Here is an 11,009-nt window from a genome sequence, read left to right as displayed (position 1 = left end):
GTGTATGTAAGTATTTCAATTTAATATATTAATATTTTTCCATAGAATAATGTTTTGAGTTTAGCAATTAGTTAAAATTTAAAATATATTTTTTAGGATTATTTGTTATATTGTTTATCATGTTTGACTGTGTGAACTTGCATTGAGGCACTATTCACTACAGTTAGGCACAAACTCTTACTCAAGGATGAAGATACATGTTTTCTGAGCATGATAAAAACATTCAGAAGGGAGTTAAAATGCATAAGTCATAATAATTACTATAACTGTTGATAGTTTAAAAAACAGAACTGCCCAACAAAAGTGTCATTCAAGAGGCCACAGAGCCAACAGGTGCAGTGAGATTAGAGTGACTAAGCAGCTGTCACTGGGTACCCGAAGAGGAAATATCAAGTAATTAGATTTTAAATTTATCCTAATTCACTTTAAAGATTAGACAATTTATTTGTCTTTGTTGTCGGAAAGTGGTGCTGAGCTATACATATTCCTTCTTGTACATGTGTATGCTTTATTTTTAGCTGTATTTTAATGTACCATTGTCATCACAGATTACTACTGTTGTTGGAGTTTGCTAAATCTTGGAAGATAGAAATCATTCAATTTAAATAATTTGGACAAAAGGAGGATAACAACAGACTGGCCAAAAGCTTTTATTGAAATAGTTCTACAATGTTACGAGATGTGCAAACCTAAGCCATATTGTATGATCTTAATTTGTGTCTCTCACTGCAGTCTATTCTTCAGCCTCCTTAGCCTGAAACAAGGATAAAGACAACAAATTTTAGTAGAATGAACCTTTTAATGTCTTTGCCTTAATCCAACTGAATGTGTTTCTTTACCTTTCCAACCTCACGGCTCTTGGCTCTGAGCTTGTTGACCTGAGATTCTGCGATGTCCGCACGCTCCTGAGCCTCCTCCAGCTCATGCTGCACCTTCCTCAGACGGGATAGGTGAGTGTTCGCCTGCTCCTCCTGCATGGACCCAAACAAAACAATGTGTGATCATGACCTTAAGACACACCAAAGTTAATAGTCATCAAAGTTTATACTCACAGCTTCTTCAGATTGTCTCTTGTATGCTTTGACTTTCAGTTGCAGTTTATCCACCAGATCCTGCAGCCGATTAATATTTTTCTTATCTTCCTCAGTCTACAATTTGAGAATCACAGTTAGAAGATATTTCCTCAGGCTCTGCTATAGGGTAAATCAAATATACATTATGCCCTGTACCTGATAGCTGAGCTCTTTCACTCTCCTCTCATATTTACGAACACCTTTGACAGCTTCAGCCCCTCTTCTTTGCTCACTATCAACTTCCGCCTCCAGCTCACGCACCTAAATAAAAAGTATTTATTTTCACTGAATGCATTAAATGTCTGACTTTGTATATAAAAACAATGTATTTTTACCCTAGTCTCCAGTTTCTGGAGCTGCTTCTTGCCACCCTTCATGGCCAGGTTCTCAGCCTCGTCCAGACGGTGCTGCAGGTCCTTCACAGTCACTTCCAGATTCTTCTTCATCCTCTCCAGATGAGCACTGGTGTCCTGCTCCTTCTTCAGCTCCTCTGCCATCATGGCAGCCTGCAATTCAGCAGTCATTAACATGGTTTCACTAAGGTGAGTCTTTATAAAGATTTTTTTACACTCACATCGGTGATGGCTTTTTTGGCCTTGTCCTCTGCATTTCTAGATTCCTGGACTGCATCTTCTACTTCTCCTTGAATCTGGATTAGATCTGCCTCCAACTTCTTCTTTGTGTTGATCAGACTGGTGTTCTAAAGAGCAAATAGCTTACATTTATACTTTCAAATTTACAGTGTATATAATATTTTATAAAAAAAATTTACCTGAGAATGGAGGAGCCCCACACGCTCACTGGCATCTGCCAATTCTTGTTCAGCTACTTTGCGGCTTCTCTCAGTCTGCTCCAGAGCAGCTCTCAGTTCCTCAATCTCTGCCAACATCAGGTTGTTTCTGCGCTCCACCATGGCCACTTGCTCCCTCATTTCATCTTGACCCCTGAGAGCCTCATCAAGGTGCAGTTGTGCATCCTGTGAAAGACATAGTAAGTGTATATAGTCCAGTATGACTATTCATTTGAACAGATCTAGCACAAGCACCTTGAGCTGGCCCTGCACATTCCTCAGTTGTTTCTGGGCTTCAGCAGCCTGGCGATTGGCATGGCTCAGCTGAATCTCCATTTCATTGAGGTCTCCCTCCATCTTCTTCTTGATTCTCAAGGCATCGTTTCTGCTCCTGACCTCAGCGTCCAAATTGCTCTGCATGGTCTCAATGACTCTCTGGCTGTTCCTCTTGATCTGCTCAATCTCTTCATCCTTCTCTGCCAGTTTCCTGTCTATCTCACCCTTGACCTGAGTCAGTTCAAGCTGGACACGGAGGATCTTGGACTCCTCATGCTCCAAAGTGGCCTGTAAGTATATTCAATAATTTTAAATCAGAAAACATTGCAAAAAAAAAAAAAAAAACTATTTGTAATTTCATTGATTTTGTGTTCTTACCTCGGCCTCCTCAAGTGCAGTCTGGATTTCTGATTTCTCACTTTCCACAGTCTTTTTCCCTTTCTCAAGCTCATGAATAGTCTTACCAGTCTCACCAAGTTGTTCAGTAAGATCTGAGATTTCCTCTGTAAGTGGAATTACCATATTCATTTAAATGTTTAAAATCTAGGCTGAAGTTACTTGACAATTTAAAATAAAGAGACCAAAATGTGTATAAAGGAAAATGAACAGTATAGCCTTACGCTGCAGATTTTTGTTCTCTCTCTTCAAAGTCTCCAGTTGGTCTAGAGCCTCCTCATAGGAGTTCTTTAACTTAAACATCTCAGTGCTAAGAGTGCGAGCTTCTTTCTGAGCTCCCTCCAGTTCAGCCTGGCTCTCCTCATACTTTTGTTTCCACTCAGCGAGAACCTAAACACATTCACAAATCTGTGTGAGACATTTAAAAGTGCCCCGGTCAATACATCAGTAGAAACTCAACCTTGTCAAAGTTTCTTTGCTTTTTGTCGAGGTTAGCAGCGAGAGCATTAGCTCTTTCCACATCAATCATCAAGTCCTCCACTTCACCCTGAAGCCTCTGTTTGGTCTTTTCCAGAGAAGCACATTTTGCATTCACAGCCTCAATTGATTCTTCTGCATCTTGGAGACGTTGGGCCAGCTTTTTCCTTTAAAGAAGTGAATGTAAACATTTAGATGAAGAAGATTCAATTCTAGTGGCTGAAAAACCTCATTAACTCACTTGGCCTCCTCCAGCTCCTCAGTGCGCTGAATGGCATCAGTCTCATATTTGGTTCTCCACTGAGCCACCTCACTGTTAGCCTTGGACAATGCACGCTGCAGCTCAGCTTTGGCCTCCTGCTCCTCCTCATACTGCTCTCTGAGCAGGTCACAGTCATGACGGGCTGATTGGAGGCCATGAGCCAGGGCGTTTTTCGCCTGTAATGTAATCCTAATTAAAAAAATGAATGAATCTTTTCAATGTGCTTTTTGCAGTTACTGCACCTTAACTTCTTCCTCAATATGTCTCTTCAGCTCCTCAATCTGCTGAGTGTAAGCCTGTTTGCTTCTGGTCATCTGAGATACCAGGGCCTCCTTTTCTTCCAACTGGCGTGACACTTCACCTATGTGTAGAGTAGTAGGGTATTGTTCCATTAATAGTATACGATAGGGAGAATGAAGAAGAAGTGCATAGAGAAATTAAGTTTGAAGTGTGGTCACTTCAGTCAAATCTTTCAGTCTTGTTTTACAGCATATAGTGTGTTGGCTGGTGCTCTTACCGGTTTCAGTTTGAAGCCTGGCTTTTTGTGTGCTTAGATCATTCAGCTGGCGCACATTTTCATCATTTTTGGTTTTTAGTTCACTCAGCTGATCCTCTAATGTTCTGCACATTTTTTCAAGATTTGTCTAATAGAAGAAAGATATGCATTAACACATGATAATTGCATTTTTGAATCAGCCATTAACTGCATCACTAACTTTAGCTTTTGCAACAGCCTCCATGTTGCTACTGAGGTCGTCTATCTCCATCTTATATTCACTCTTCTCCTTCTCCAGTTTCTGCTTGACCCTCTGGAGGTTGTCGATCTGCTCTCCCAGTTCGGCCACACTATCAGCCTGCTTTTTGCGCAGTGCCGCAGCAGTGGCCTCATGCTGCAAAGTGGACTCTTCCAGATCTCTCCTCAGCTTTTGAAACTCAGCTTCGCGTTTCTTGTTCATCTCAATTTGAGCAGCAGTTGCTCCACCAGCTTCCTCCAGTCTCTCACTGATCTCCTCCAGTTCCCTGGAGAGATCCGAGCGTTGTTTCTCAACTTTGGCTCGAGCCGCACGCTCAGCCTCGATTTCCTCCTCCAGCTCCTCAATACGAGCCTGACACAGAATGTGACAATATTACAGTTTTTAAATAATAACAAACACAAGAATTGTTAATGATATAATTTATCACTGAGCTGTTGTTTACCTGAAGCTCCTTTATCTTTTTCTGTAGCTGGATTCCCAAAGACTGCTCATCTTCAATCTTACCCAGGAGCTGGCTGATTTCAAAGTCCTTTCTAGAATGCAGTTTAGATAGTCAGCAGCTATCACAATGTTAAGCCAAACTGTTTCACCAAATGGCAAATATATAATATATGTTTTCATACTTCTTAATTTTCTCCTCAGATTGCTGCTTATCATTCTCCAGGTCCATTATGGATTCTTGAGCCAGTTTAAGATCTCCTTCAAGTTTTCTTTTTGCTCTCTCCAGATCCATGCGGAGCTTCTTTTCTTGCTCCAGAGAACCTTCAAGCTATCAGAACAAAAAACAAGCTTTGACATGTTGCACTTGACAACATTTTTAGCATTATAAAAGCATATTCTATTGTTTACAGCAACATACATCGTCAACTTGCTGCTCCAGCTTGGTCTTGGCCTTGGTCAGTGTGTTGACTTTGTCTTCCTCTGCCTGAAGGTCATCAAGGGTCTGCTGATGGGCCTCTTGAAGAGCCTTCTTCTCCTTGGACAGCTTGGCAATTGCTTCATCTTGAGAGGCCATCTCCTCTGTCAGGTTTTTGACCTGTAAAACAGAAAGATAAATATGTATTTGTATCTTTGCATCACCCTTTTAGTACAAGCTATACCTTGTTCTCTGTGGCATGTTTCTCCTTCTCCACTTTAGCCAACGTGAGCTCCAAGTCATCAATGTCCTTTTTCAACTCAGAGCACTCGTCCTCCAGCTTCCTCTTCTTTGCTGTCAACTCAGCGTTGATTTCCTCCTCATCCTCCAGTCTCTCAGCCGTCTCTTTGACTTTAGCCTCAAGTTGGATTTTAGCTTTGATCAGTTGCTCACATCTTTCTTCTGCATCTGAAAGGTTCTCAGATTCCTAAGAGACATAGAGCCAAATTAGAAATACAATGTGTCCATGTCTCTGCTTGAAGTAAATATAATAATAATAATTCATAATGAATGAATAATGACTAATTTTTGTGATCACAGTAATATACTTACAGACTGCACTTGCAATGCCAAGTCATTCTTCTCTTGGAGCAGAGTAACCATTTTCTCTTCCAGCTCTTTCTTCTTGGCAAGAGCTTTTGTAAGATCCTCTTTAGTCTTTTCAAAGTCCTCTTTCATTTGGGCCATTTCCTTTTCAGTTTCTGCACTCTTCAGAAGAGGCTTGATCTTGAAGTACAGCTTCATCCATGGCCATGTTTTAACGTTCATGAATGAGCGGATGTTGTACTGGATGGAGAAAACGGCCTCTCTGAAGAAGACAAATGAGTATTTTTGAAGAGCTAACACTAAATATAAAAAACAGGAAGGTATAGACTCTGTTACCTCCTTTCCATCATCTTGACAAACTCTCTCCTCATGAGAAAGCCTCTGCACAGAGCCTGAGTCATTGTGACCAACTCTGCTAACTTCTCATCTCTCATCTCCTCCAGTGTACCCAACAGACCAGCTTTGAAGAACACCTATAGAGACACAACCACTATTAAAGATACCACTGTACACTTTAGTGAGCATGTATAATATGAACTACAGGATACCTTTGTATGTCCAAATCTGTACTGAGTATGGTCAACATCAATAGAGCCCAGGAGTTTCTCTGAGGCCTTTTTATTGTCAATAAACTGTCCCTCTGGGATGACACTGGCATTCAATACTTTGTATCTAACATATAAAATGGACAAGTTCTGATTATCATCTGATTTATCACTAAATCAGTAAATTGTATTAAAAGGTTGGTTACCGCTGCTTGAAGTCTCCATAGAGGATTCTGCTGGGGAAGCCCTTTCTGCAGATGCGAATTCCCTCCAACACTCCATTACACCTCAGCTGGTGGATGACCAGGAAGTTCTCCATCAAACCTGTAGTTTCAAAACTTTGTAATTCAAAACCAGTCATCATTTCACATCTCACAGATGTACACATGGCACTTACCAGGGGTCTTAGATTCATTTGGAATCAAGCAACGTACAAAATGAGGATGGGTACTCCTCAAGTTTGTCATGAGTTTTCCCAAGTTCTCCTAAGACATTAATAAATATAAGTAAGCTATAGTTAAAAGTGCTTGTTTATATCTTTCCAAGTTCTTACTGACCCTGAACAATGCAGAGACGGTCTGAAAGGAACCACCCTTCTTTTTTCCTCCTTTCTTTCCACCACCAGCATCAGCTGTCAATAGTAAATTTCAACACCCAATTAATAAAAGCAATAATAAAGCTTTTTTACTGAAGTAACATCTAGATCCTACCATCAGCGGAAGCATGGGAGGCATAAAGGAAAGCCAACAGTTTGACAGAGGACTTCTGATAGAGTTGAACCACTGAGTCATTCAGAGGATCCTTGTTCTTGTCCAGCCAGCCATTAATGTTATAATCCACAGTACCAGCATAGTGCACCAAGGAGAAGTGGGCCTCAGCTTTGCCTTTCGCTGGCTTTGGTTTCTCAAAGGACTTGCTTTTACCAAGATGCTGGTCGTACAGTTTGTTTTTGAAGGTAGTGTCTGTTGCCTTTGGAAACATACACTCCTCCTCAAGGATGGAGAAGATGCCCATTGGCTGTTGACACAAAATATGATTGTCATGTTCTGCAGTATATTGGTATTTAATAAAATATATCAACTGTACCTTCTCAATAAGCTCAATGCAGGCAGCCAAGTCCATACCAAAGTCAATGAACTCCCATTCAATGCCCTCTTTCTTGTACTCCTCTTGCTCCAGGACAAACATGTGGTGGTTGAAGAACTGTTGCAGTTTTTCATTGGTGAAGTTGATGCACAGTTGCTCCAAACTGTTAAACTAGACCAATCAAAAGTATATTTTAAATAAGTATAACTTTGCTAGAGATTAAAGGTAACATCTATGTTTAAAACTGATGTACTTACATCAAAAATTTCAAAACCAGCAATATCCAAGACTCCAATGAAAAAGCTCCTGGGCTGCTTCGTATCCAGCATTTCATTGATGCGGACAACCATCCATAAGAACATTTTCTCATAGACAGACTTGGACAGAGCCATTACAGAGTTGTTGACCTGTAATCGATGACCAATACATATAGATATAGACGGACAGAAATTGACTCACTAACCCCACATGCAGGATATGTTTGCAGTACCTGAGGAACAGTTTGACCCTTTGTAACAAACTCGTTTCCGACTTTAACTCTGGGATAGCAGAGAGCTTTCAACAGGTCAGCAGAGTTCAGGCCCATCAGGTATGAGATTTTATCCGCAACTAATGAAAATAATAAAATGTGAAATAAGAACATAGAAAATGCTTTTTCATAAAGGGACAGAATTATCCTTATCAAAGGTGTGACCCCCACCCTCTGTGCCATCAGGCTCAGCCTGTTCCTCGCGCTGCTTCTGCTTGAACTTCATGTTCCCATGATGCACCACAGCACCAGTCAGTTTGTACATATTCATTTTCTCCTCAGAATTGAAACCAAGGATGTCAATGGCAGTCTGAAAAGTCCATAGTCATTAATTCATTTATTTTTCAAAAGTAAACAAAAAAATCTCTGTAAACATCTCACATCAGTAGCAATGAATTCCTCAACGTCATTGATACTCTTAACAGTGATTTCTCCCTGACTGACCATGGGGAAATCATAAGGGTTGGTGGTGATCAGAAGACCCTCTGTGAGAAGAAAAACATACATACAGTATTAAGGAAAAACTCTCATGGACATCAATATAATCTAAAATCCTACTGACCAATAAGCTCAGGCTTGTGTCCTGTCATCAGCTGGTAGAAGATGTGGTAGCTCCTCTCAGCAGACAACTGGAAAGTCACTCGAGATTTCTCCAGCAGATCTGTGAAACACAGCAGTGAGTGACAGCATGTGTCAGACTGGGTGATATAAAACTCTTAAATGTGCAACACTGAGTCTTACATGTTTCAATATCAGCTGAGGCCAACTTTCCTGTTGTCCCAAAATGAATTCTGATGAATTTACCCTATTGCATAAAATACAAAATTGATACAAATTAAAAACATATGTTTTGTATGATGATGCATAAAGTAGAAATCTTCCTTACAAAACGAGATGAGTTGTCATTCCTCACAGTCTTGGCATTACCATAAGCCTCCAGAAGTGGGTTTGCTGCAATGATTTGATCCTCCAGCGACCCCTGCAAATAATGTCATATTTAGAAGCACTTCAACTGTGTTGATATTAAAATACTTAATTAATTTACTTCAGACTACACACCTGCATCTTGCCTGGAACCGGCTCTGACTTCTTTCCTCCAGCCACTGCAATTGTCGCAAAGTACTGGATGACACGTTTGGTATTGACAGTCTTTCCAGCTCCGGATTCTCCGCTACAGAAAATAATTGTCATTTACTGTCATTATGTAATAATTTTAACTCGTTATTTACACAGCACTAAATATGAAAACTCACGTAATCAGGATGGACTGGTTTTCCCTGTCTGTAAGAAATCAACATGCATTTCTAATCAATGGGATGTTGAAATAACCTGTAAATACAGTCTTCACACTAGAGATAATACCTTGGAGCATGAACTGATAGGCATTGTCAGAGATGGAGAAGATGTGGGGTGGAGCCTCCACTCTCTTCTTGCCCCTGTATCCTGCCACAACCACTGCGTCATACACTGGGAGCCACTTGTAGGGGTTCACAGTCACACAGAACAGCCCAGAGTAGGTCTGTCAGGACCAACAGCAAAAGACAGAGATAAGAAAAGCACAAGTTTCCAATTTATGAACTGAGGTCTTCACACTCACGTAGATCATCCATGCTGCATAACGCTCTTTGAGGTTATACAGCACAGCAGGCTCGCTCAGGTGGGTCATCATAGCCATGTCCTCAATCTTATCGAACTTTGGAGGGTTCATGGGGAAGACTTCAGTGTCTTTCACAGTAAGAGTCTTCAACAAAATAAATACAGGGAAATTGTCAATAAAATCAATACAACTTTTTTATTTATTATATACTTTATGTTTTCATCTGTATCATGCCATGATATTTGGTTATTGTTACATCCCTAATCATGTACGATAGTTGGGTCGTGTGCCAGTATTGCTAAATAAAGTATAGACTTCACACACTGTACTTGGCCTCACCTTCCCACAGAGTGTCTCCACAGTGGCTTTTCCTCCTTCCCTCTTGACCAGTTTCCCCTTCAGATACATCTCATTGGGCTCAGCCACAAAGTAAGCTGTTTTTGCATCAAATGGGGTGTTCTGAGCCTCAATGCGCTCTCGTTCTGGCTTCCGGAGGTATATGGCCGCCGGCCCGAAGCACTCCATTTCTGAATCCCCCATTGTGGCACGTTACTGCAGGTAAGTCAAATAAATGATAAACGCTTAATAAACACTGGCTACTGTTTTTTTCTTCATAATATCGTTGTATATGCATATATGATAGATTTACATATATACATTTCAGCTACAGTTTAACGAAGAATGAATGTGTGAAGTAGGTTATTTTGCTTTTGTTTGTTTTTACATTCTCCAAGATAAACATTATGGGTGAGCACAATATCTCCTTTTGAGGTTAATGTACATTGTGCACTGTGCCTGTTTCATTAAATACATAAACTAAAGATTATGATAATGAATAACCACTGTTTAACAAGATACAAGAAGAAGATGTTACATTTTAAAATATTTATCATAGCTGAAATTGTTAGTGTATTTAGCTTACCTTATTCCCTCCCCCTGGATGTGAACAGTGGTTGATGCTCAGGGATGCTGAAAGATATCAGACAAATTCCTTGCATTAATAAGTGAAATCAAAGAGTAAAAATAAAAATAGTTGAAACAGTCAAAAGTCCCAGCATTAACATAGAAGCCTCAGCTTTGAGGCTGTGGTGTCTGCCTGGCACTGAGTGGTCATGCCCTGTATTGTTCCATAAGCTGCTGGCTTTCCTTCAGCTAATAAAAGACTCTAACTCACTCACCTTGAGTCCAGGCCTGTCAGTCCTTGGAGTCTGCGCCTCATTCTTATATAGAGAGATCAGAGCACAGTCAGCACATGTTGCTCTCAATTTGGGCATGTCGTTTTACATACTTTGTCCATCTTGTTTTTTTCTTCATCCCTCATCTGTCCTCCTCCTTCATCTTATTGCTCCTCTAAGACTCTTACCATAGCAGCTCTGATAATAAAAGATTGATAATAAAGGCTGATTGCAAAGACAATGCTGCTGTATTCATTCTTGACAAATTCACATATTTTTTTTAAATGGCAGATATTATTAAGGCTGATAATATATGATATACTGTGTGCTAATATGTGTAAGGAATGTTTCTAATGTTATTTTCTCCCACCAGCCAAGAACCATTAAAAGTGGCAAATGTTTTTAAAAGGGACATCTGGTACCAAGCAACAGTATAACCTTGAGGTTAAGGCACAACTTTGAACAGAACATAAATAGACAGATGCAACCAATTGTAGTCTATTGTTTTCCTGACTAAATATTGTTACATGTTGGTTATATGTGTACAGGCATCGTTTCAGCCTTTACTCTAATCTCCTTAATGCAC

General features: G+C 40.2%; 1 protein-coding gene across 1 annotated transcript; it reads right to left on the bottom strand.

Moving 5' to 3' along the window:
* Positions 1–639: 639 nt before the first annotated feature.
* LOC110168580 (myosin heavy chain, fast skeletal muscle-like) lies at positions 640–10,219 on the bottom strand. The gene is made up of 40 exons (XM_020934028.2): positions 10,171–10,219; positions 9,588–9,800; positions 9,249–9,392; positions 9,014–9,170; positions 8,905–8,932; positions 8,711–8,822; positions 8,538–8,630; positions 8,393–8,456; positions 8,214–8,312; positions 8,033–8,136; positions 7,823–7,961; positions 7,613–7,731; positions 7,380–7,529; positions 7,123–7,293; positions 6,747–7,053; positions 6,594–6,667; positions 6,434–6,521; positions 6,243–6,360; positions 6,040–6,163; positions 5,828–5,964; positions 5,498–5,753; positions 5,130–5,372; positions 4,889–5,065; positions 4,653–4,798; positions 4,472–4,562; positions 3,991–4,380; positions 3,792–3,918; positions 3,517–3,635; positions 3,254–3,450; positions 2,996–3,179; positions 2,760–2,925; positions 2,518–2,642; positions 2,119–2,427; positions 1,846–2,049; positions 1,648–1,773; positions 1,409–1,579; positions 1,230–1,334; positions 1,053–1,148; positions 840–971; positions 640–754 (listed from the first exon to the last, which is right to left on the bottom strand). Exons 2-40 carry the CDS (start codon positions 9,786–9,788, stop codon positions 734–736), a joined length of 5,814 nt encoding a protein of 1,937 aa, XP_020789687.2. The 5' UTR covers positions 9,789–9,800; positions 10,171–10,219; the 3' UTR covers positions 640–733.
* Between the last annotated feature and the right edge of the window lie 790 nt (positions 10,220–11,009).

This window comes from Boleophthalmus pectinirostris, unplaced genomic scaffold (genome assembly GCF_026225935.1).
Source record: "Boleophthalmus pectinirostris isolate CB_2022bp ecotype Guang Dong unplaced genomic scaffold, ASM2622593v1 HiC_scaffold_3, whole genome shotgun sequence".
Lineage (NCBI taxonomy): Eukaryota > Metazoa > Chordata > Actinopteri > Gobiiformes > Gobiidae > Boleophthalmus > Boleophthalmus pectinirostris.
Note: the sequence above shows the minus strand (reverse complement) of the source record. Positions and strands in the feature narration are given on the sequence as shown.